A 24,014-nucleotide genomic window follows, 5' to 3' on the forward strand; every position below is an offset into this window, starting at 1 on the left:
CGCATTCATGTAAGTAGCCCTGCTGGGGGTATCTAAGTAGCCAGCAGACCTCTCAAAATGGAGCCCGAGATTCATTACAGGTCCAACCAATGCCAACGGAATGCATTCAGCACCCTAGATTAGCCATTGTCATTTCCCAAGCCCAATACCTTTATTCTTGACGAACGCTTCGGCCTTGATGAAGCATCGCTGGCAGCGGCAGTATGAGAGGATCCATGCCACACAGCTCGGTCGCTGTACTCATTCCGCTCCCCAGGGTTGACATTCAGCCTTTGAACCTGGCCAAAACATCCTAACGCGTCATGTTAGCTTGTGTAGCGCTCAAACAAAGAGCACAGATAGCATACAGGGAGTGCCTTCATTATATTCCTAGGGGTAAATCCACGGTCTCCCGACTGCCTGGCATGAATGGCGGCCTCTCTTACCAGTCTGCGAGAGAATGTCAATATTTGCACGCTCAGTGTAAACTCTGGCAGTAGCTGCGCGCCGGCTTATACATACGCATTCATGAACAACGAATAATTGAGATAGATCTTATGCTGCTGTTAGCGCTGCAGTCGGCTAATCTACCGATGGGAGCCGCGACCAGGGCCTTACCAATACGTCGGCATTCTTCGAGAGCTTCATTCCCGCATGCGCCTTGACGATCTTCCTCAGATGAACTCTGGGGTACGGTCTCTTGCCCGTCGCCATGATGACGATTCTGGTATCGCTTGCTAAGTAAGACGAGGGTATGGACAAGAATTGGTTGATAGCGGCGCGGTGGGCTCAGACGCTAGATGAGATGGAACTTAACTCAGTGGAGAGGGAGGTGGAGAGGGAAGAGTTCAGGGCCCCAGGCACCTTCAAATAGGCCACCAGAATGTCAGTGCGCTGCTGCCCAAGCAGCTACAACGCGGTACAGTAAGCAGCTGGCTTTTGGGGGCAGAGCTTCGCGTTGGACATACAGTGAGCATTGTAGATAAAACTGTACTACACGCACGGTAACCCCACTATCTCGACACCCCACCACTCTCTGCATGACCATCGTGTATCTTTTGATAAATTGCAGAGCTTCCTGAATTTCAAGGCCGTACATCAAACGCTGAGGTCAGCCTCGACATTACCGCGACCATGGCTTCAATAATGCAACGCCGCATGGTACGTCGCACGATCACGCAAAAGCAGTTTGCAATCGCTCACAGCCTTTATAGCTCTCGAAGGAGGACGAAGCCGCCGACGAAGTCGAGGTCCGACGAGAAGACCAAGATAAGATCAACAAGTTCAGTCGGCTGCACCAGCGAGAACTTGCCTTGAAGGAAATCCTGGAGCTCAAGGGCGTATGGAACCCGTCGTATAACATATGGAAAGCCGATTGACGAAATCCCAATATAGAAGGAAAAGGAGGAGCTGGACGATATATCAACCGAGCTTGAGCTCGCCGATGAGGATGACAAGATCCAGTACGATTGAGCTATTCTTATATCATGATGGATTTTGCTTAACCTTTATATGCCAGATACAAAATCGGCGACGCCTTTTTCCATCTCCCCCTCGAACAGGCGCAGGAGATGCTCACCACGGCGACCTCAAGAATTGACGAAGAGACTGCAGAGGCGGAAGAGAAACTAAGCTCCATTCACGACGAGATGACACAGCTCAAGGTCGAGCTGTATGCTAGATTCGGCAAGCAAATCAACCTAGAGACATGAGGGACAGGCTCTCTTCATGATCAACAGTACTTTTTTCCACTCCACCATGACGCTTGCGGTTACTGTTCATGATCTCGCGAAATCCCACGACTCGAATCTGACCGCGTTTCAATCTAATTGCTCTGGCATGGTGTGAACCCACCCTCTCAATGGCTATACGAGAAATCCTGATTCGCGACGTCACAAGTATATCACATTTCCAACGACATCTTCAGATTTTGTATATAAGTGGCACGATTAGAGACTTGGAGATTCCACATATACAGTAATACTTCTTACAGGATAAATGCATGTTACCTGTTGCTACAGGCTCAATATTCACCAGACTAGCCATTTCCGGCACTTGTGTTCCGCTCGAAGATTTGGTATCACAGTGACATGTCATCTACCTAGGTAATTTTCATTTCAAATGAACCGCTTACATTGGTGATCCTATCCAATTTGTGAATATTGAGGAAGACAGGCGGCGCAGAACATTTGACTAAGGCAATGAAATATATTTAAAGGGTCATTAAATGTTACCAATAGTTGACCCAGACTAGCTATAGATGCTATACAATCCAGCTTAAGACAGCTCTCCAGCCACTTTGTCCCACCAGAGCGTGTAACACAATGCTCCGTAGAAGTGTTGTGCTCACTGAATCGGCGGCGCTTATCCGTCTCTTCATATTATTCTTACGAATTAATACTCCAAATTAAAATAACAGAATCTGGTTATATCCTCCAGCAGTATTCCATGCCAAACCAAGTTCTTTATGCAATATATATGCTTACTCAATTCGTCCATTCGCTTTATTAATCTCGGAGATTGTTCAAGCTATGGGATTGTGATATGAATCTGTCAGCTCTGTTTAAGTATGATTCTCTTTTCGTTGGTGCATCCGACATTGATTTCCAGCGACGTAGAGCCCGGGTATCCTTGATTGTAGATATTGAAGCAGACCTTCCTAGCTCTGTTTCTCCTTCTGAGAGTTCAAGTTTGCTCTGTGGCGATGGGGTATTATCGATCGATTTGCTTTCCACATGGTCTTCAATACAAGGCTGCTTGAGCAACTCAGGCGCCTTCAACCCCCTATCAACGAGCAATTGCTGATGTGAAGGTACGGTACCAAATTCAGCTACTTCTTTTGCTTCAGCTTTTAGGTGATCATTTTCCATAGCCAGTGTACCCGATCGCGCCACCTTGGATTGCGATGGCCCTCCGTCTTCATCATGACGCTGGTAAATTTTTGAAGGCGGGCAGAGTTGAGTTTGCTTCTTATGATTATATGAAGGCAAAAGTTTTTTAAAGCCAGATCGCATGGCCTTTCCTAGCTTTGCGGGTTGAAAGCGTGTGCCTGAGTCCAGAATGAGAGCGTCTGAAACCGGGCTGCCTCCATCTAGCTGCGACTGGCGAGGGTCAATGGCGGCTGCTCTCTCATCACTCGAGTATGGAAGTGCTTGGGCCAGACGCTGTCTAGTAGGTTTTGGTGTAGAGCTGGGTGAAAATACTTCTTGTATGTTAGTCGTTAATTGCTGAAGAATACGGCGGGAGGAGCTCCGATTCTCGTGTGGCAGTTCATCCGAGTGAGGAGTCAGCCTAGAGGTTTCAAAAGCAGCCGAATGACGTTGTATAAGCGGTGTCCGATTATTATACGAATGCACAATTGTAGCATCGCTTAAATCAGCTGGTAATAAGCCCCTTCTTTCTTGGTGAAATAAGGAGGATATATTAGGAGGTATATCGTTCTGATCCTCTCGCGCAAGTGCCGACGAATCTCTCTCATTTGCGCAATGTTTATTTTGTGTCGCGCAGGAGCTGCTAGAGCCACGCCTAAATCTCCTCGGGACTGAGAGGTTAATCCTTGACATCAGGGATCGGCCACCAGTTCCAGTAGAGCCCGCGTGGAATTCTTCTTTGGAATGACTGCCGAAATTTAACGACGGTTTCCTCCGTGACAGTGCATCGCCAAACCTTGTACCAATTGTCCGTGCCTTAGTCTCTCTGGGATGAATACCCGCAGCTGCAGAGCTGGCAGGAAGTATGGTGTCAGTAGGGGTTTGAATAGGAGGGTAAATGATTTGTGCACTACTGGCATTGTTGTCGGAATAAAAGATGTCATCTTCCGCTGTAGCATATGAACTCTTTCCCTCGGATGCCCGAATACTTTTAATGACAGAAAAGTCGCCTTGCCCTGTGAGTACCACGATCAGTATAGTGAAGGAGTAGGGGGGGAGGATACCGACAGCTGAAGGGTGAAAGCTCAAGGCTTTCTAGATCTTCAGCGCTGAGATGATAAAAATCAGGCTGAGACCGATTTGGGCTTGGCTGAAAACTTGGAAGTACAGAAGGGTAGTTGGAAGAACTGTTATCAGCGGGTTTTGTGGTGGCTGTATCCAAGATATTAAATCCTGAGAGTGGGCTTCTCTTGGGCAAAATAGTATCAGTGCCGCCTATTGCACGGTTGTTGGAGTTGTTAGAGGCGAATGATGCGCTTTCGTACGAACCTCCTCGGTCTTGAGACCCCATCTCTTTACTGCCTGAACAATGAATTGGCAACGGAGCGTCTGCGGCACTATCGATGGCGCCAAAACTTTCGTGGTGTGAACAAGCTTGATCCTTAGCACTCTTATCATTTGACTCATTGTCTGCTGGGATAGAGCTGCTTCTGGATCGCATGCCTTGGGCAGCAAGCCAGATACTAAGGGTGGACTGCTCCTCCCAAGCATGAGCCCCATGACGAATGTTGAACTCATTATCCGTACCCAAAACGCGATCAAGACGGGGTGAGTTGTATGAGCATCCCGCTATCTTTTGAGATCTATTACTGTGCGTACTTGGTGGCCGCAAGGGAGGAGCTTGCTCTCTGTCCTCCGCGTTAAGCACTTCAAGTATACTAGGATACTTGATCCCTCTGCCTTCTTCTTGCGTAATACTGCCTACTTCACTCTTTGGAGTATCGATAAATTCTATGTCATCTTGCGGCAGAAGTGCCTGTGCGGCTCTGGGATGAAGACCGTCTGCGACCGTGAACTCAATGGTATCTCTGGGTCCAATCCTTGGCTGACCAGCATCGATCAGAGGAGATAGATAGGAAGTACTGCGATGGGAAGTGTTGCTCGACTCTGCCTTATTATCTTCATTATTAAGCTCTTCTTGGATCCGTTGATGTCGAAACCTTCTCAGCTCAGCTCTGCGAGCAACCTCTTCTTGGCTATGGCCAGCTGACACACGAGACCGGCGATTTGTTTCATTCTCATTCGACATATGGCATATGAGTTTTGTCCGGACGACGTTCAAAGCGCTGTTTGTGCTGCTTGCCTTTGTCAAAGTATTGTTCGCTCCTCCGTCACCATCCGAATCGTCACCCATCTCTTGTTCAAACTCAGTCGGGTTTTCAGGGGGCAGCTCAGGAGGTTGCACCGGGACATTGCGAAGTCGGAGTGGCATCTCGATAGATTCGCGCGATTGATTAAAGCAGTGCTGGATATCTGTGAAATCTAGATGAGTGCAGTGCTCTTCTGGCGATTCAACCAAATCAACGCCGCCTGCAGGCTGCCTGCGTCGATGTTGGGAGCCGCAGCAGAGGAATATTGACATCCCGTGGACAGTAAAGGCTTCTGAAGAAATCAGATAATGACCCTCCTTAGCCGTTAAATAATCAGTGTTCACTAAGGGCCTGAAAATGAGAAATCAAAAGAAACTTTGGCTTGCATCGACGTAGAGAGATGATAACGTTCGGATTCAGGCTGTTAACTACGCAGAAATTAGAAGAGAATGAATGAATGTGAATTTCTGGTCTTCAAAATAAACAGAAGACAATGGCGATTGCCATCCTGGGCACGGGGACTAGCATTCTTCATAATAGGGCAAGAGGCAATGGGGTTGAGAATAAACAAAGTTCTGCCTGCCACGTTTGCACAATACCTCACCACTATAGACTGTTTCTTCAATGGGGAGTAAAGAGAATATACGAGGGTAAAATAATCGTATCTACATGCGTTATTGCGTGCATCCGGATATCAACTTGATCTGGCTTGGGTATTCCAGCCATTTTTTCATGCGCAACAAGTGATAACGGTCTTGCAGTTGCATATAGAGCATTAACTAAAGTGTCAATCTCCTCATCTTGATAAGCAACAACGTATATGAACTTTGTGCGACGGATGAGTCGCTACACTATTCTGTCCAGCTAACTAGAATATCTTGAAGCTGCCTATGCTCCATGCTCAACAGCAATGTACAGCCTGATACGCTACCATGTTCCCATAGAAAGCCTTGTAGAAAACGAAGGCTTAATTGACTCTCTCTCAGAATTGTGTCGCATTACCATATTGGCCATACTTGGATCTGGTGGTAAATAAACCAAGTTTTAATGTATATTGTATTGAGTAGCCAATGAGAAGTTGTTCTCCGCAGCTTCTTCTCCCAACTCTTTTTATCACATGTCAAATTTCATAATCTCAACAAGCCAAGATACTTTTCGGGTTCGAAAATGCATTGCTTATTACCAGCGTGAGGCTGCAGGTTAATGTCAACACCACGTCCGTGCGCAGCCAAGAACGGAAATGGCTGCCCCTTCGAGAACTTCGAAGGCGTGGCAGTGCCCCAAACAATCTTATATCCCTACGCAGATGTCTTAATTACTGCGGGCCTGGTCAATTTTCCCAATCCATATTTAGAGTCCTCAGGAGAAAGTACGCAGTAGCATTAGTATATAGTAAGACGCTCGGTATCGGTAGGTTGCAATCAATTTAAGCTTTGATTGATAAATGTTAGGCATTAAATCACCCTTGATCCGCGATTACTAGTCCAAAAAGAACGTGCTTCAATGTCTTGATTTGGCTAGATTGCCACGTAATTAGACATCTAATCATCTTTGTTGACAAAGGTTATGGCATCTTAGGACTGACTGCTTCTGTCTATGACCATGTCAGCTATGGGGTTTAATCAGTCTCATTGACTGCATAGCATGTAGGCATGTAGCTTCAAGGGAGATCCGATCTAGGGTCCTTCTAAGTCTTGCTGAGACACTTGCCAATGTCTGTTGTCTGACACTTCGGAATGCATATTGTCATTGAGATAGCCGCTTGAATGCTTGTATACATACATTGAGGCAGCTGCGCGTTTCACTACCTATATAGGACAGGTGAACCCCAGCAATTCTCGAGAGTACTTATGTTTATTTTACCTCGTCGCTTGCCTCGCAAGAATTATCCCAAAAGAAATAATACAAGACCTCGTTATCAATTGCACTGCGACCTCCCTAGACAGTGTCTTAATATCCGACATCTTACCCCGGCATCCTCTCAACAATGAAGAGCTTCGTCTCCACTTTGTATATCACTCTGCTTACCGCATCCATCCTCACTGTCACCGCCCTTGATGGGCAGACATGTTTTGAAATCTGCAATAAGCCGGCTATCGAACAGCAGTGTCCCGGTGCAGCCACTGCATGCATGTGCAAGAATGATGAATTTATATCCCTGCTCTACATGTGCATCCAGCGAGAATGTCAGGAGTCACTCAGTATGTATTATAGGGCAAACTCTCTCTCTATCATATAAACAAATACACGATAACTGTTTTACTAATGCTGGGTTCCCGTATAGTTGAGGCAGAGGCTATACATACCAACATGTGTAAATAAGAGTCTAGTCAAATTTGCTGATATGCGAGCGTGAGATTACATGTAGTTTATGGCGTTACATCTGGTGGATGTTCGGCAGCGGGTGCAACCTCGGCAGCATCCTAATTTTATGTTATGTTTTTATTTCTTTTTCCTATTGTTTTTCTTTCTTTCTTATTTTTTAGGCTTATGGATATTATACCCAAAGTAAGACGCCGAAGTCTGACGATAACGGATGACCTGGGTTAGTAGTAATTTTATACGGGGCTCGCTGTCATGCCGATGGCTTTGTTTGTACTTGGGTATGCAAGATAGGCATAAAAAATACTTCGTAGAAAGCTACTAATACCTAATAGCATTACCTTAGGTAACCTATCTGGAATGAAAAGGATGATTCACTTGCGACTCATGAGCCTTGCATGCTATAAGAACGCGTACTCGGTACTGCAGGTACTAGCCTTAGCCTAGTGTCGATGCAGGTGAGTACCGCCAACACTATTATTACCTGCAACTCCTTAGAAGGGTACGGAGCAGCACTCTATAAAGGCAAAGTCGAAGAACAGTAAAGGCGTAATGATTTTATAAGTCAAAATTTTGAATACTATTACTTCATATAATAAAACACTATTTCAATAGCAAGAAATTTAATAAGCTTAATATCTTGTATAAGTAGAGTACGTAATGATTTTAAGCTCTTTCTACAATACGCATGTGTCAACCTGCTAAAGGTAACTCGGGCTTTTAAATATTCCGCCTCGAAAGAGAAAGAAGAGGAGAGACGGGAGTTGCCGAGAAATACGTGCCCCTGCCTGGGGAGATTTGCCAAAAATGGCCGAACGCCGATTGTCATTAAATGCAGCTGCATTTCGAACCACCTTCCGCGCTAGGCCAGGACATGAGATGCCCCTCTGGCACTTGGCGAGGTAGCATTTCACCTTGTAGGTACCAGGACTAAGCTTCAGAGTACCTGGGTCATCTTGCCTACGCTCGCGTCTAGAAGGTGCAGAGTGAGGCAGGATTCAGGTACCGACTGGGCGAGACCTGGGTACCTCCATGTACCCCCATAACTGCAGTATTTGAAGGATCTCGGGTGTCTGTAAACTCCCCGTCATCTCTTCTCAACTTGCAAAAGTGCTGACCTGTGCCTATCTTGCCTATTCAGATACCTACTTACCTGGTAGTAGTACCACTCTGATCAATGCCCTGTACTGTACGTGTACCTACCTATGTATGTATAGGCAGTGCTCCATATCATCCTCCTCCTTACCTAAAGAGGTACTGCCACACGAGCTTCCTGGGGATCAACGCCCGAAATACAATCGTCGGTCCTTGGATATGGAAGCAGGCAAGCTTCGTTGCAGGTCAATCAATGCAGCGTCATAGGGTGCCTGCCGAGGTCGCGAGCCGAATTATTTACGGGGCCTTGCGAGTCAAGCTAACCATGCGACAGAAAAAATAGAATCGCAAATTGCTGACATAGCAAAGCTAAGGCGCTGGGAGAAGAGGAAGAAACAGAACTTTTTGAAGGAAAGAAAAGGAGAAGTGGAGAGAGTAAATGCCAGCTTTACTCCCCGATACATCCGATTACCATATCCGCTGTATGACGTTCCGGCAGGAAGAGCATTGTCATTAGCCACCTAGTCATCATGGCTGGCGTTATCCCACGCCCTGAAATCTTTGGTGGCTTGAGAGTGAGCCCTCTTTGCGGAGACGCGATGCCTAAGACGTCGGCAAGTGACAGTGTATACATTGCGGACTGCTCAACGCTTGCTGCTACTGGTTATACCGCCTTTGTGTTGCCAGGGCTTCCACGCGCATTTCCCCAATACGACCGGTCCGCACGCCGTGGAGGAGCAGGGCTCGAGATGCGCGATGCTTGGACAAGTATTGGTATGCGACCAATACCTTGTACTGCTTACCTCAGAGAATAGGTAGTTATATCCTTGAGGCTGCTGAGACTCTCTGCTGGCAATCGACTGGACGCTTCAAAGCATCTGCAGCTTATATCGTCTTACAGACCACTGCTGGTACGGAGTGATCCCAGGACCAGGCCCCCTACAGATCGAACGTTTCTGGATGCTCTGGGGCAGGCCCTTGCTCGTACTCTGCCCAGGGCCGCATTGTGGTACTGTAGGGAAAAGTCATGGAAACAGGCGCCAAAACCGGCTGACAACCCATGGAGGGCCGGGTTTAAGGGCTCGATGGATACTAAAATAACAGCGAGTGCCGAAATCCTAGAACGACGCACGCACGACTCCACGGCTTTCTACTCCACGAGCGCCAGAGAAGCGGCCTTTATGTGGATTAATTTGCGAGCCTTTGTTAGTCCAAAGACTTTGGGGGCCATCCTAGCTCAGCTTGGGACTTTGTCGGGGACCATTACTATTCCGATTAGCCCACGTTGTCCGTGGCGCGCCTCCTCATCGCACCGTGATGACTATTATCTCAGCCGTCCAAGATTCACTAACCAGTCCGGAGTAGCATTCCCTTTCTTCCTTCTCCCGCCCGTTCTCCGTGGCGCCTGTTTGGCTCCACGGGCCTCGCGCGAGAGCCGAGGAACCCATCCACTGGTTAGCCTCAGCCTGCCCCATTCTGCATCTTCTTCCTGCCTATTCGTCGACTAGCTGGGTCCTCCTAAGAGGAAGAGACGGAGAGACTCGTTTTCAACTCCGGCCAAGTCTTGACCGTTTGTGACCTCTCCATCTTCGCATTTTTCGCGTAAATCTCATGCCTTCTTTAACCCTCCGACGGGCATATGGATCTACCGCAGCCACACGACGCGGAAGGCCCTGTGCCGCCGCCGCACAGCTCTTCTGCTTCATTGTCTCCTCCAAGTAAACGCCGACGAACTACGACAAATACCGGTGATTGTTGTCGCACATGTCGGTTACGCAAGGTACGAGGCGGCTTTGTCATTCTTACACAACTGTCGCAGGACATGGCGTAGCATGGCATGGCAAGCGCATCTCCATGCTTCGTTCAGGTTCTCCTTCAACCCTTATGTTTGCATCTTCGTATCTATTGCTCTCATGTCTTGCTCGCCAGAAGAACTATCTTATTGCGCAACATTCATTCTTTGCTATTCTTCCTACGCTCTCACGACTAACCAAGAGATTTTCATCCTCATCAGGTCAAATGTACTGGCAATCCTGGGAATGGACCATGTAGCAACTGTTCCAGATTAGAGCTCACTTGTAGCTTTGCCGCATCTCCTGGTGCTTCCGAAGAAGGTAGGCTCTGAAACAATACGCAGAGACATCGATTTTAAGGGGTTTCTGACACATAGATCCAGAGAAGGTATCCCGAACGACACCATCTCACAGCCATACCGAGGCAGGTACGCTGCGGAAGAGAGCGCAAAGGGCCTGCAGCCAGTGCCATACGCACAAAACCAAATGCTCTGGAGATCTGCCCAGGTGTAAACGATGTGAGGCTGCGAATCTGGTCTGCGAGTATACTCCGACCAGGCGGCGGTTTACCAACGTTCGATTCCACAGCCCAAAGGCAGAGAGCCAGGCTTCTTCTGCCTTGCAGCCTCTCAAATCGGAGGAAAACACAGCCATCAGTCCCACAAGCAGCAGCAGTACCGGCATTCCCACTTATCTCCTCGAATCGGCAAATCTTCAGGCCGAGTACGCGATGCCTTGTTCATCCCCATAACATCATGGAAAGTTGCACCAAGCTGATAGTAAACCGATGCAGAGACCTGTTACTCAGAAGAGACGTTATTCTTACCCACTTGGATGCATACTTCGACTTCTTATATATGGTACCGAGTTTAGGATTTTTACATCCAGAAGTCACCTATCGAGATGTTCAGGTATGAAGGCTGTCGTAATGTCTCAAGAAACCACCATCGGGCTAGCTGACAGAGTTGTTTTCAGGAAAATAGATTCCCCCCAGCTCAAGCAGCCGCCGTATGCTCTGTTGCTAGCTTCTTTGTAAATCCCGGTCCTGCCGGCCGAGAGTTTGGAAGAAAATGCAGCCAGCAGGTCGAAATGCATATTTCCCGTAACATCGACAAGTTCTCTGAAAACGCCCTCTTTCTATTCGCACTAAACATCCTTTTCCACATTCTCGAAGGCTCTCACGCGAAAGTTTGGCAGTGTTTTGGCGTGGCCTCTAGGCTCATGATTGGGTTGCAGTTGAACTGGGATGTTTCGTCGAACCATTCAACATTTATCCAGCAGGAATGTCTTCGAAGGATCGCGTGGCAGCTTTTCAGTCTTGACCGTCTGCTGGCAGGCGGCTACGACGAGTATATCGCTTGCCGAGCCGACTATATGAAGATAAGACTGCCTTGCAACGAGGCAGCTTTTAGAGAGAACCGGCCAGTCGTTGCAGAGAGATTACACGACAAGCCTTCTCGCTGTTCGCCCGCCCTTGGTCTGCATGGTATTCAAATTCTTCTGGTTGACCTTCGCCACCGTATACAAGTGTAAGTCTTGCGTTAAAAGAAGAATCGTCTACGGCTATTCTCCTCTTTTGCTTACAATAGATTTAGAGCCACGAAAAAACTAGCTGCGCCTTCTGGATCAGCCATGGCAACCCTCGAGCCATCAAAGGTTATGGCGGATATTGCCGCGTTACAGAGCGAGCTAACGAGATTTCATGTTTCCATACATGATGAACTACGACTGACCGATCAGAGCATGACTCGATATGCAGCCTCGAATCAGTGGAGGGGATATTGCTTCTTTCACACGCACATGGCTGTGAGCCACATTGATCTATACCGATTCTCGTTGCCAGGTCCGCGAACTCCAGCCTCGATCGAAATTCTACGAAAGCTTCCACCAGATTTTATTGCTCGGTGTCAAAAGCAAGCCGTCGCCCACGCCATGAGTCTGGCTCGATTTTTAGATGCGATCAAGATTGAGACAGATAAGATGCCAAATCCTGGCAGTCCTAAGCTTGTGGGCGACTACTCAGTTGCGCACATGGCTACTCAATGTATTCGGGTCTTGCTCATCGCTTTGCAGTACAACCTGTACGAAAACTTAAGCGACACTACCGCGCCGACTTGGCGAGGCGCCGAGACTAGCGAAGCGCAGATCAAATCGTTGATCGATACTATTATGGAAATTACCGAAGCGTGGGCCGAAATATTTGATATGGCGAAACAAGCTGTACGTGGTGCCTCCCGCTCCCCTTTTTTTCCCTTCAACAAATCTTTTGTTGCTTATCTCGTCTTTAAATAACATCTAACGATCGCCAATTAGCACGAGTCCAACAAAATAATGGTAGAAGACTTTTATAAAAATGGGAGGATACTCGATCGAGGTAATGCAGCCATTATTGCCGGGCAAGAACCAGCCGAGGACAAATTCCTATTTGGGTCGGATGTTCTTATTGAGCGATTGAGCATCCCTGACGTCAAAGATGAACAGAGGACCCGAGCCGCGAACATGCCCGTATCTGACTGGTGGATGGGACCATCAACTCCAAAGCAATCGTCATCGAAAACTTCTTCGCCAGTAACGATCCCGTACCACAATTCGGAAGTGGGCTTTGATCACGACTATGGGCCGCCCGGCCTACCCATGTTTCTCGCCCAGGCGCGCAATGTATCAATGGGAGTCAGCGATATATACGACGCCGAAACAGCAGTTGGCATGCAGCCACCAGAGATGATGGCAATGACGCCTAACAGTTACCAGATGGTACAGACAGAGGTCATCAGCGGAAACAGCGGGATGCCCATGCTTCGTATAGAAGATGCTATGCCTGGCCAAGCCATATATCGACAGGATATTCCGCCTATGCAACCGCAGTCTTATATTCCATCGCATCAGGGGATGCTGATGAATGGATATGTACCGCCGCCGTATCCTGGAAGCCACACCAATACGTCCGCGTACACACAGCAAAACAATTTCAACTAAGGTCGGAAATTTTACCTTTTCTTGCAGCATTAGGGAAGACAGTATTTAACGGATAAGCGTCGGCGTTTTCGGGTATATAAGCCCCTGTGTAAAATGGGAAAAGGGGGGGGCCGTGTTTGTATATCTAGGACTCAACATTATATGCGTGCATTTGTCGGTATTTGCATGTTTGGATTTTCACGGGGCGCAAGGCAGAGTCTCTTTGTGGGGTTTTGAGTCGCACAATTGCTTTATTTAGAGATGGACAGATCTTGGACAGGTGCATAACCATTTTGAAGCTCGATGGGTACGATGAGGGCTAGGGTGAGATGATGAGGTCAGCCTCTGCATGGAAGGTTTTCTGCTCTGAATATAAAAAGGGATCCTTTACACTCGTTAATACTTTTGAAAGTATATATATGTATATATATACCTATATATATATAAGCCTGTTGCTCGTGCTATTCATAATCAGTAGCCACATGTGTCAACATAGGGTTATCGAATCTTGGCAACGCAGAAATTGAATCAAGGCATAATTCTTGAATTATACACTACACAATATCCTATACAGCTATATGATAAAAGAGCCATCTTTATTTATTGTCCTGTTCATAAAAAGATGGCTCAGGTTCGCTTTGTACCAAGGTCTTGCGTCCTCTCTCCCTTCTTCGCTTAAACGCCCCTTTTGTTTCCCATGAGATTTTCCTCCCTTTCCTTAACCAAAAACCTTTTTCTCTTCCTAAAACATTTCCTAAAATAGGAAACACCGTTAGGCCAAAAAAGCCTATAGCTCCGTGTTGATCTCCCTCCACTAATCCTTGGCGAGGATCAGCAAAAGGGGCGGAGAGTATAAGATGAGATTTTGATATACAAAAAGGGAGAGTATAACAAAACAGGAATAGGGAAAGAAGGAAGGATGAAACAAAAAAGTCAAGAGGAAATTTTGACTATGTATTAGACCCAAATCATTGCAGCTGTGTATGGCAGTAAATATATGAACATAGAAAGAAAGAAAAAAAGAAGAAAAGAAAATTCAAGAAAACCCGCTGCATAAAAGGTTAACCCCTCACATGTCCAGTAGAGCGCCATGTGTTTATCTATATGTCATAAAGATCCACAAGGGAGAGAAATGAATTAACCTTGCTCTGGAGAAAAAGAGGAAGAATTCCGGGATTTCGAGAATGCCGAATTGAAAATTGTAGAAGAAGAAAAAAAAAGGAAGAAGAAGAGGGCGGATAGGGTGGCGTGGTATCGAGAAGTTTTTCTTTTGAGAGTTCCATGACTTTTGGTATCCAAAGAAAGTCGTTATACAGAGGATCGTTAAAGTCTAGGCTGAGAGTATTTTGTGACGGCGTATTTATTTTAATTTTTTCTTTCTATTACTGTCGTGTTCCTGATTTTGGGCGGCCAAGAAAGCCTGAGGATTATGGATAGGACGTTCGGAGAGCGGAAGGTAAAATAAAGTTATCAATTAACTACTTCAGTAGTGGTCGAAGTAGGAATGGTCCTTCTCCTTAAGGCCGCCAATCTGGTTCATATCGACAGAGTAGAACTGGCCACCAGCCTCCTTCTCGTAGGCGGGTAGCTGCTCTTCGTCATTCATGGGCTCGAGGCCGACCGTTGCGTTTTCGCCAACGCGGACAACGACAACCCGGCCGCTCTTCCGGCGACCTTGCTCGTCTTGCTCATCAGGGAAAGTAATGTGGATCTCGGGGACGTTGTCGGGAGAGTGAGGTGGTGAGCTGGGAGTGCGCAGCATGGGCTGGCCATCACGGCTGATGAAGAGCACGCTGGAGCGACCGTTATGCGTGGTCTCGATGGTAAGGCCTCGGTGGTTCTTGACGTCGTTGTAGGAGGGTAAGGCAGGCTCCTGGCTCTGCTGCTGCCGCTTGCTGCGGATGCGGCGAAGCACAAGCAGAATAGATACAAGAATGAGAATAAGGAAGGCAACGCCGAGCACGGCTAACAAGGCGTTGAGAACCGTGTCGTTGCCATTGTCAGAGTCGTCGCTTCGAGCGAAGACCTTGATAGGGCCAATCTGTCCTGCAGGGCGGATCTTGTTGTAGATTTGAGAGACTGTACGGGCCACATCCAAGTGAACCCGGGGCGTCTCCTCGACTGCTCGTCGCAAATGGGCGAGTGAGGGCATTGTGGCGCGTTCAAGTAGTTAAATGAATGGATGTTCAGCTAAGAGGAGGCCATGGTCAGCACATCAATTCAAGAGACACTGTGCTACGAAGAGGACTCGGACCGGCATAGAATAAGATGGAGAGAGAGCAAGTAAGAAGGAGAAAGAGGATCGGTAGATGGCCATGTTTTCTTGTTGGCTTCCTGCCATCACAATTGTTCACATCACTGTCACTTCACACAGCCGCGAGCGGACAGACAAACGAACAGGCCGTGCGTCACGGCGTTCCATGGAGGGGTTGACACAGGCAGATCGCCCAACCTCTCTCGAAACGTCACACCATTCCCCATTCTTCATACCAATGCGTGCCGCAGCGAAACAAAAGACGGAACCGGCTCAGTGCAACTCACATAAGGTTTATTTTTTCCCTTTTTCTTTTCACAGTATTTAGAAGCCTAAAAATCCTGTGAAATAGGAAAAGACAGAAAAAAAGGAATGTATATCGTAGTCGTCGTTGGTTTATTCAAAAAAGGAGTGGTGAAGAACGCGGATAGTCAATGAGAAAGGACCGGACGGAGACACAGCTAAAAGAATGAAGACTGTGTTCCAAAGTAGAGAGTCTTCCTAAGAAGAGCGAACGAAGCTATAAAAAAAGAAGGTCAGGAGAGAGTGCGACAATGAATGAAAAGACGCCTCTCTTCCAGCAAAAGAGATTTTTTTTTTCAGTGATGCTTTCTGGACCAGCGACGATGGTTGAGAGAAAGAAGCAGAACGGGGGAAGAAAGTTAGAAGAGAGGTCTTGCCTGCCGCAGGGATCCTGCTCTGGGCGAGGCCACAGGGCGCCCAGGCGCTACAGCATGCAGGACAGCGGCCTTGGAGTCCCCTAAGTGGCTCCCCATGCGGGCGGGGTGGATGCCTGGGAAATTACCTACAGCGCTATGCCCCTGGCGCTTGGACGCAGTGGCCAATCGCCGGGCGGCGCCGGAACAGGGGCCCTGCAGCCATTTATAGCGCCGTTGAGCTCGAACTGGTGCTTCCCCCCCGCCTGAGCTGCGGCCGGCGGGGCTCCCGGCAGCGCCTCGCAGCGCCATTGGATGGAGCTGCTAGTTCCGGCCGTGTTGGAGTGCTGCCATCCCATCCAAGATCCTTCTGCCCCTGTCAGCGGCGAACGTCTAAGCGACGACGACAACGCCAGAAGCAAAAAAGAGCGCGTTCGAGTATTAAAACGACCCTCGTACCCAATCAACCTACTTACAAATAGTCGCTCGTGCTAAGACAGATCCTGATTAAAGACCGCGACCAACGCCACGGCCATGGCCGCGGCCAGAGCGGCGAGCAAGCTATGCTGATGGGTGGTGAGAGACACTCGACAGGTCATGCCACATCCATTGCTTGCTAGAGCTCCTAACTGCAGCGCTTTGTGCGAGCCGCCTATTGAGACGTGCGCGTGTTTCGCAATGGCACGCGACAGGTGCTAATGCGGTGTGATCTGTATTTTTTTTGCGTTACGGGCAGAGCACAGGCGGCAGCGGTTTGTAGGATTGTGCTTATGCTTTTTCCAAGCTCCGCCAGCACATCGCAAGCGTCCCGTTTCGGAGATCTCCAGAGTGGCGTGTTGGGGCAGCATGAGAGGTCTCATTTGGTATGAATCAGTCAGCGAGATGCTCATTTATATGCAGTCACGTGTCGTGTTTCTCAAGGCGATGTCTAAGAATAGTAGCAGCTGGGATGTTGCGCTGAGACCACAAGAAGGTCTATCACTACGGAGATGATATGTATATGCAGTGGATAGGTGATCTGCGCTGTACTTTTATGCTATTGATCTAGATTCTGCTTGTATGTTATAGTCTTCATAGCACAGGCCTTAAATCCTACTTTCAATGCTTAATGAATGTAGTCCTGTAAACGATGTCTTCCTCCCGGGTTGTTATAAACAACGTCAATGCTAACCTACACTTCAAATTGTGTATTGGTGAATTTGCCCTTTTTATTTTCCTTGGTTCTAGAGTCTGCTTGGATACAAGTGATTATCAAAATAAAGAGTAATAAATTGCTGTATTCTATGGCATTTCGCGCTTGGATCGTATTATTGTGATGAATTGCTGTCCTCGTCGTTTCAGGTAAGCTCGCTCAAAAACGCTCAACTGGGGAAATAAATTAACATGAAGTATACTTAGACATAGCTGCTATCAGCACACGAAAAATAACAGCCTTTATATCCAGAAATACAATAAATGAATACTATCGTAATTACCAATACTTTATTTTAAGTCGTCTTCTCATAAAGCGTATATGATATATAAGCCTCCATCCTCCATCCTCCATGCCAGCCAGGATGGTCGCAGTAGGAACATTCCTCACTGCTAGAAAAAGAATCAACCAGATAAAATAGTGCCAATATTCCAATTCTTTTATAAAAATAGACAAGCAAAGAAAGAGGAAAAACAAATTCAGGTATTCCAAAACGCCGAGTTTAGGCAATGTCGTCATCGGTAATAGTTGAAGCGAGTTCATTCACAACATCCTATTCCGGCTCCTTGTGCCACAAAACCCATGCTACCAAATATTGGTAGAATCCTTCTATTCTCGCGGTAGGACCCTTCCCTTGCTTTTCCACAATGCCCCGGTCCCTACGCAAGCTCTTTCAAGCTTCGTGAGATACTGAGATACCTATTTCGGCTCAGCTTGGTGGGACCGCATGACAGCTGTACATGGTTCGCTTCGCTTTCCACCGAGAAACCGGAGAACTATCCCAGTTGGCTGCTGGGATTGGACTTTGATATCTCAAAAGCAAAAGAAGAAGTAGAGGAAGAGCACAAGGGGTTACCAAGGGTGATCCATGACAGCTGGTCTCTTTTCCCACCCAAGAACTCTATATGTCGAGCATGCCACGCTATTCCTATCTTGAAAATGTAGATGCTGCTTTGAATTCGTGCTTGTCTATTTTTCGTTCATGTGGCTTACCGGCTTTTTTGACCCATCAGGCAGTCATGAACTCTGGCCGAAGAAGGTCCTTTAGTTTACATGTATGCATATTAACCAGTGGGTGCTCCCGATGGCATAATGCGTGACGCAGCCAAGCCCTGGTAACTCGATAGCTTTATGGTGTGATATTAATCAAATCGGCAAATTCGAGTAGATAAGACTGTAGAATAATACATCTCGTTGCAGATGACTGGACTTTCGGCCCGACACCGCAGTTACACTTACCCTCACCATCTTGAACTTCGTTGTAAAAGCATAGGAATGAGATCAATGCGACCTCATGGCGCATTTCAGCATTTGGTCCTCTCTGCTATACTGTGATAGTTGTGCAATAGTGAAAGTCTATTTCTCGGATTTCATGTCTGTGGCCCGTCGCATCTTACGGGTGCAAAATACTGTGACAGGCAAACATTCGGAGATCAAGCGATGATGAACCGCTATAATAGCCTCAACCAGCGAATTTTCCGCCTAATTAAGGCTTTCGTCTGATGGTATCCCCAGCACGTGCGCAGCCGGGCCGCGTATCTGGAACATCCGAGTCTTAATCAAGCTTGCCTGTAGTAGGAAGCCAAGATGGATGGAGCCTTAGCGTATCCTTATGAGTTATCTTTTAGGCAAAGGCTTAGACAAAGAGGGAAGCCCTCCCTATGCACCGCAAAATTCGTGCCATGCAAAGAGGCTATTAGTGGTTAAGGGTGGAATATTTCGAACAAAGAGCGTGATAGCATCTCGCAGGTTGTGCTGAATAGTTGCAAGGTTGGCGGCGCAACACTCGAAGCAGTAACCTAGTCCGAAAAAAAAATCCATCAATGAGGCTGACCTCTGTGGAAACTGTCGGACGACTAATCATATTCATGCTGCAGAGGATTTGCTAACACTGCACACGGGATAGCAACATTCCCATGAGAGTGGAGCAGCTCCGTAACTCGTTCAGCCCCATAGCTCGCTTCTGAAAAATGTCGTGATGAATTTTTGCAAGGCTGCGGTAACGAGTATATTCCACTTGCCATATTCCTGCATAAGATTGAGCCGCTGCCGGAGCGAATTTGTTGCTAGAACCGCGCCCGTATTTCTTGAGAACCAACTGACCATTCTTATCAAGTAAGAGAGGGAAGGAGAGAGAAAGGAGGAGGCAAATGAGTGCTGGCTGGTAACACGGTGCCGCTCGAGTAACACAAATGCATGGTGTGGATTCTATAACGCAATGTCATAGTACTAGTAATAGTAGGAGTAGCAGTTTTTAGAACTTTGGTTTCGCTCCCTCGCACGCCAGCATCGTCGTTGCCCTCCAACGTCACTTTGTGTTACCCACACAGCAGTGTCCTCGCACTTATATAGATGAACTTTGCCTGAACAAGGCGAGAGAATCCACGAGGTAAGGCATTTTTCTTTCTTCCAGCAAGGTCTAGAGATAGTATTAGCGCGCTAATCCATCTATCGGCCTTCTCAGGGCAGAATCAGCACCAATAGTCTCCCCAATACCGATAGTATGTCCTGAATTATCGGCATTTTCGGAGAATTTGTCTTGAAGGAGCGAGGGATATACACTTAAGTCCATAGCGGGAGGGTCCAATGAACAGAGCCAACACTGCTCGCATGCTATTTCCTCATCCCTTCCCCCACCTCCCGATCCTGCTCCAGTCATGTACGGCGGGCTCGTGTCAGGGTGAGACACCTGTTCACAAGAGGGATTAGTGGCATCGAGAGAAGCGGTAGCAACATTGCTGCCTGTGTGCGTGTTGCTTCCGGGAAGCGTCCAGTTGTCGGCTATGGGCAATGTAGGATAAGTGAAAGAAGCAATTTCATATCAGGATCGGTTTGAATGTGAGGTATCGCTTTTCGACATGCTGGATAAAAGTAGCTACGAACTGATATTGTCAGCGAACGATGCGGCAGAAGACAACACTTGTATCACATAGTCAATACGCGGCACAAAGTGGGTAGTCATCACCCCCTTGTGTAGAGCGTTCAATTTCTGTGATTCGCTGAGCATGGGACCTTAGAATCAGAGAAAGCACGCCTTTTTAGACCAAGACAATTCCTGAGAGTATGCTTGACGGTAGCTTCTTTTCGGTGCTCGCCTTGCTCAGGCCGTCGGATCAATTCCACTGAGTGAAAGACATGCAGGGCGCCGCCTTGAGATTACAGCAATGGGCTAACATTACCCCGTACAGCAGACAAGGCGGTCGAACAAAGCCGGCCGAGAGACGGCGATTTGCCATGTGTCGCCGTGGAATATGTGGTCCGCTAACCTTGCTCATCCTTGAGATAAGCTTGGGATTTGCATATAGGTGAGAGGAAGTTGGCTTTTCCCATGAAGGATCAATGGATGAATGCCATACGAGATATTCTATAGGCCTACTATCAGCCAGTTGCTAGGCTTGATTGGGCATGTTCCTATTTGGCCCTAGGCCAGCGGGGACATGGCTTGCCAACTCTAGGAGAGGATCTCGAGCTAAGCCAGGCCAGGGGCAGGGGTTGCGGCACATAACGATGTGCAGCGCACTGATTATGGAGTGCTGTGCCTGCAGCCTCCCAATTTCTTTGCCTTTGCTTTCTGCTTCGAGCTCTGCCGGTCTCCTTTATTTGCGTTGTGCGTTTGTAGGCAGCAGGTGGGTTTCACGTCCGTTATTTCATTTTGTGTTTCGAATTTGCTAATATAACAATTATACAGAGATACGCGCTGATCGACAAGTTTAGGGGAAGATGGAGGTGGAAGCATGAATAGGTGGCCACAGCCTTCAATGCCATCGAAACAGACAATGTGGCATGGAACGGAGGGTCGATATTACTCCGAACCATGACACGGCTCCAAGCATTGTACCTGCTATATGTATTGATTAATATTAGTGACCTCCCGGCAATATATACAGCCCCCAGCTGATATAAAAAACAAAAAAAGGAAAGAGCAGAGAAGAAGCCAAGCTCCACCGGCAGTTGCCCATTTGTCTGTTAGGTTTGATTTTGACTTCTTAGGTCATCAACGAACGTATCCTTGCATCTCCATCTTTCCCGCAACGGTGACAGGTCGTGTTTCGTGTACCAGTAAAGTTTGCGCTTGGCCGGTGTTCTTCGTCTCTACAGGGTGCACCTAATGCAATGCAATGTCGCCATTTCTGGTGACGATGCGCCGGCACAGCGCGCCGGCACAGCGCGCCCTTGCTATTGTGTGGACAAACATCTGTCTCCTAGAGCTCCGTATGATGAGCTGAAGATGCTTTTCCTACCTATGGAAGCCTATCCGGCATATCACATCACATTTCCTCTGCCTCTCCTCTTCGTTCTTCCCGTCTCCCCGCTAGATTCCCAAATGGCCACATTAGCGTGACCCCCTCCCGTATTCCGGACCCCATATTCTAGGCATTATTTGGCCAAAGAGGCAATTGGGAATAGTGGACGAGCAACGACGAAACTGCAGCCATGTTAGCTGCTCACGCAGGCAGATCACATGTGGCCTCATTGCTACCGAATTGGGTACTGTATGGGCCGTTTTTATTGCTACATGTGGTTATGTGCTTCGTATTACTAGCTGATGATCATCAATCTGCATCTCTGCTTCCCACCGGTGTACGAAGTAGCATCTCGCAAAAAAATGGCCGGCCCTAGTGCTGCACCGTAACCCTCCTTCAGGCCTCTGCCAGAGTATCACGGAGTAGCATCGATATGCTTGATTGCTAGGTTGGTGAGCCTCTGCCGGCCTGATTCTTGATTGGCGTGTCTCTGTCGGATGGGAGGATCTGATGAGAATGGCGGAGCAGCCCCCCTGGCCCGTCAAATTCGTACCGATGGCGCGAGTTTTTCCCTCGTGTCTTGTCCAAGGCCCATCCATGTGCTACTGGCACTGCATGGCATGCAATGCATCGTGTTAGCACGGGCCTATTTGGTCTATTTGATGGACTATTTGGCGCCAATGCTAATAATTGCTTTCTCACTCGCTCACTCGCTCACTCTCTAATACATTAATTAGTAGCTGTCTCTATCCACCCATGCTTTGAAGCTTGCCAGCACCCTTCTTTTGCGGCCCTTGGGGCCCCTTCTTGATCTTTCCAGCCCTCGGCCCAATCACCGCTAGTGCCTTTTATATATATGTTTCCGTAACATCGAATGCCTGTGCAACGGCCGGACACACGCTGGCAAACGCTGCCTAATCTAAGCGTAGCAATAGATTATGCGTGTTTCGTACATTAGAAAAAGAAGAGAGCAAGCAGAGCACCCGAATAGAGTTCCACAGTCATCACGCCCTTGTGTGTGCTCTACCTTGTCCTCGTGCTTGCATGCTTGTGCTTGTCCACCTTTGCTGGCCCAGGCCACCTGTGCCGGCCCAAGGAGAAGAGAAGGGCAGCAAAGGCAGTAGAGCACTCACTCACTCATTTCATTTCATTGCAGTTCAGCCCAATTCAGTTCATTTCAGTTCACCTTGCCTTGCCTTGTATTTTATTTTATTATTTTTTCCTTCTCTCCCGCCTCCCTGTTGACTTCCCAAAGAGGCTGTCTCGCGCATCATTCCTCACTCCATCTCCATCCCTTGGCCTCCTGTGATTCGAGGGTATCTGCCAGTTTGCTACATCTACATTCCGACCCAGCATTTCTGCCCATTGCTCTCGACTCCTCGTCTCAGTGCCGCCGCCATACATCAAGCCCATCGAGCCCGCACCGTTAGGCCATTTAATTCTCTCGTCTTCTTCTCCCTCTCCTCCTTTCTCTCTTAAAAATCGTTTTTAAACGCACTGGATATAAAAAAAATACATTGATTTCTTCATCCTTCTCTGGCAAGAGCGCCAAACAGGAAACAGTTCTGCATCGAGCTCCTTTCCATCCATCTCATCTCCCTCTCAGCTAATATTTGAACCTTCTTTTTTCGTCTCTAATTTCTATTGGTGCCCAATTTGAACCTTTGTGGCTCTTCGTCTCTGTACATGCAGAATACAGCCCGCACTTACAAAATCCGAGCAAAGAACAAGCATCCTCTCCGCGCCTATATTTCGAACGCATCAACCAAGACATACACGCACTACAAGGTTTCCCCCCTTCGCTCCAAGCCACAACGGCATCCCTCGGAATAAGACATCTGCAGTCATTGTGGTGAGTCTCTGCCGCTCTGGAACAAGCAAAACGTCTTCAGGGCCCCGCTGCCCGCGTTCACATCGCATGGGAAACATTCATTTCGCACGTCTGCCATAGCGCCAGATGCTGATATCCCTTTATTTAAGCGTCTCCGTCTCCCTCTTCACCCCCCCCTCCTGCTCTTCAATCCCTCTGGTCGTTGTAACTGTCTATATCATAATTATATGTATTATACATAATTTCGACTCTGTATTTTGAACACAATTCCTCTTGCCTTGAACAACCAAGTTCTGTCTGTAACGAAAAGCCAAAAAGAACCAAAACCTTGCACGCACCCACCGCAACTCAACTTTCTCCACCGCTGACACGTATTGAACATCACAGTCGTACCCTGCCAAAACCCCAGGCAATTATCTTTTCCGTCGAAAACATACATGACCTGCTATTCCTGCTTGGGAATTAATTTTTCCAGGTGCTGCCTCGGTTCTGCCCCAGTCTTCTTGACCGTCTGAGATCCATAACACGCACTCTGGCCCTTATCTCCAAGGGAGGGCCAGCTTCCGGAAGTACTTATTGCGACGCCTTCCTACATGCGACTATAGCACGAGACGGCATAACAAGTGCTCACTAATAACTACTAGCATTACCACCACTACCGGCATATCCAGCA

At 47.8% G+C, this 24,014-nt stretch overlaps 8 protein-coding genes across 8 annotated transcripts; 4 read left to right on the top strand and 4 right to left on the bottom strand.

Annotated features, from left to right (window-relative positions):
• Nucleotides 1-121: 121 nt before the first annotated feature.
• GGI43DRAFT_163529 (uncharacterized protein) lies at nucleotides 122-779 on the bottom strand. The gene is made up of 4 exons (XM_083199585.1): nucleotides 598-779; nucleotides 502-533; nucleotides 348-429; nucleotides 122-292 (listed from the first exon to the last, which is right to left on the bottom strand). The coding sequence occupies exons 1-4, from the start codon at nucleotides 691-693 to the stop codon at nucleotides 266-268; spliced, it is 237 nt and encodes a 78-aa protein (XP_083065259.1). The 5' UTR covers nucleotides 694-779; the 3' UTR covers nucleotides 122-265.
• A 118-nt stretch (nucleotides 780-897) lies between these two features.
• Nucleotides 898-1,797, top strand: GGI43DRAFT_163571 (tubulin-binding prefolding complex subunit GIM3). Its single transcript, XM_083199587.1, has 4 exons — nucleotides 898-1,140; nucleotides 1,194-1,319; nucleotides 1,375-1,442; nucleotides 1,499-1,797. Exons 1-4 carry the CDS (start codon nucleotides 1,114-1,116, stop codon nucleotides 1,689-1,691), a joined length of 414 nt encoding a protein of 137 aa, XP_083065260.1. The 5' UTR covers nucleotides 898-1,113; the 3' UTR covers nucleotides 1,692-1,797.
• A 689-nt stretch (nucleotides 1,798-2,486) lies between these two features.
• GGI43DRAFT_429683 (uncharacterized protein) lies at nucleotides 2,487-5,317 on the bottom strand (the record flags this gene model as incomplete). The annotated part of the gene is made up of 2 exons (XM_083209145.1): nucleotides 3,918-5,317; nucleotides 2,487-3,865 (listed from the first exon to the last, which is right to left on the bottom strand). The coding sequence occupies exons 1-2, from the start codon at nucleotides 5,269-5,271 to the stop codon at nucleotides 2,487-2,489; spliced, it is 2,733 nt and encodes a 910-aa protein (XP_083065261.1). The 5' UTR covers nucleotides 5,272-5,317.
• Nucleotides 5,318-6,793: 1,476 nt separating this feature from the next.
• Nucleotides 6,794-7,980, top strand: GGI43DRAFT_394223 (uncharacterized protein). The gene is made up of 2 exons (XM_083204741.1): nucleotides 6,794-7,200; nucleotides 7,284-7,980. Exons 1-2 carry the CDS (start codon nucleotides 6,987-6,989, stop codon nucleotides 7,319-7,321), a joined length of 252 nt encoding a protein of 83 aa, XP_083065262.1. The 5' UTR covers nucleotides 6,794-6,986; the 3' UTR covers nucleotides 7,322-7,980.
• Nucleotides 7,981-9,366: 1,386 nt separating this feature from the next.
• On the top strand, nucleotides 9,367-10,052 carry GGI43DRAFT_163895 (uncharacterized protein). Its single transcript, XM_083199591.1, has one exon. It carries the CDS (start codon nucleotides 9,502-9,504, stop codon nucleotides 9,922-9,924), a length of 423 nt encoding a protein of 140 aa, XP_083065263.1. The 5' UTR covers nucleotides 9,367-9,501; the 3' UTR covers nucleotides 9,925-10,052.
• Nucleotides 9,644-13,339, top strand: GGI43DRAFT_163817 (Zn(II)2Cys6 transcription factor). Its single transcript, XM_083199589.1, has 7 exons — nucleotides 9,644-10,196; nucleotides 10,431-10,530; nucleotides 10,593-10,932; nucleotides 11,003-11,120; nucleotides 11,185-11,738; nucleotides 11,805-12,429; nucleotides 12,523-13,339. Exons 1-7 carry the CDS (start codon nucleotides 10,056-10,058, stop codon nucleotides 13,183-13,185), a joined length of 2,541 nt encoding a protein of 846 aa, XP_083065264.1. The 5' UTR covers nucleotides 9,644-10,055; the 3' UTR covers nucleotides 13,186-13,339.
• Nucleotides 13,340-14,547: 1,208 nt separating this feature from the next.
• On the bottom strand, nucleotides 14,548-15,372 carry GGI43DRAFT_163820 (uncharacterized protein). The gene has a single exon (XM_083199590.1). The coding sequence runs from the start codon at nucleotides 15,314-15,316 to the stop codon at nucleotides 14,648-14,650; it is 669 nt and encodes a 222-aa protein (XP_083065265.1). The 5' UTR covers nucleotides 15,317-15,372; the 3' UTR covers nucleotides 14,548-14,647.
• A 2,108-nt stretch (nucleotides 15,373-17,480) lies between these two features.
• Nucleotides 17,481-17,990, bottom strand: GGI43DRAFT_163950 (uncharacterized protein). Its single transcript, XM_083199592.1, has one exon. It carries the CDS (start codon nucleotides 17,807-17,809, stop codon nucleotides 17,546-17,548), a length of 264 nt encoding a protein of 87 aa, XP_083065266.1. The 5' UTR covers nucleotides 17,810-17,990; the 3' UTR covers nucleotides 17,481-17,545.
• Between the last annotated feature and the right edge of the window lie 6,024 nt (nucleotides 17,991-24,014).

The sequence above is a fragment of the Trichoderma evansii genome, assembly GCF_050947405.1.
Source record: "Trichoderma evansii strain SZMC 28006 chromosome Unknown GGI43scaffold_2, whole genome shotgun sequence".
Classification (NCBI taxonomy): domain Eukaryota; kingdom Fungi; phylum Ascomycota; class Sordariomycetes; order Hypocreales; family Hypocreaceae; genus Trichoderma; species Trichoderma evansii.

Bases quoted from the DNA above. Each gene is read 5' to 3' on its own strand.
- GGI43DRAFT_163529 (XM_083199585.1), bottom strand. From the start codon at position 693: ATGGCGACGGGCAAGAGACCGTACCCCAGAGTTCATCTGAGGAAGATC. The intron at 534-597 runs GTAAGGCCCTGG...CAGCAGCATAAG, and splicing joins CGAAGAATGCCGACGTATTG to ATCTATCTCAATTATTCGTT. The intron at 293-347 runs GTATGCTATCTG...ATGACGCGTTAG, and splicing joins ATATAATGAAGGCACTCCCT to GATGTTTTGGCCAGGTTCAA.
- GGI43DRAFT_163571 (XM_083199587.1), top strand. From the start codon at position 1,114: ATGGCTTCAATAATGCAACGCCGCATG. The intron at 1,141-1,193 runs GTACGTCGCACG...CAGCCTTTATAG, and splicing joins CAATAATGCAACGCCGCATG to CTCTCGAAGGAGGACGAAGC. The intron at 1,443-1,498 runs GTACGATTGAGC...TTTATATGCCAG, and splicing joins GATGAGGATGACAAGATCCA to ATACAAAATCGGCGACGCCT.
- GGI43DRAFT_394223 (XM_083204741.1), top strand. From the start codon at position 6,987: ATGAAGAGCTTCGTCTCCACTTTGTATATCACTCTGCTTACCGCATCC. The intron at 7,201-7,283 runs GTATGTATTATA...GTTCCCGTATAG, and splicing joins AGAATGTCAGGAGTCACTCA to TTGAGGCAGAGGCTATACAT.
- GGI43DRAFT_163895 (XM_083199591.1), top strand. From the start codon at position 9,502: ATGGATACTAAAATAACAGCGAGTGCCGAAATCCTAGAACGACGCACG.
- GGI43DRAFT_163817 (XM_083199589.1), top strand. From the start codon at position 10,056: ATGGATCTACCGCAGCCACACGACGCGGAAGGCCCTGTGCCGCCGCCG. The intron at 10,933-11,002 runs GTACGCGATGCC...AAACCGATGCAG, and splicing joins TCGGCAAATCTTCAGGCCGA to AGACCTGTTACTCAGAAGAG. The intron at 11,739-11,804 runs GTAAGTCTTGCG...CAATAGATTTAG, and splicing joins CTTCGCCACCGTATACAAGT to AGCCACGAAAAAACTAGCTG.
- GGI43DRAFT_163820 (XM_083199590.1), bottom strand. From the start codon at position 15,316: ATGCCCTCACTCGCCCATTTGCGACGAGCAGTCGAGGAGACGCCCCGG.
- GGI43DRAFT_163950 (XM_083199592.1), bottom strand. From the start codon at position 17,809: ATGAACTCGCTTCAACTATTACCGATGACGACATTGCCTAAACTCGGC.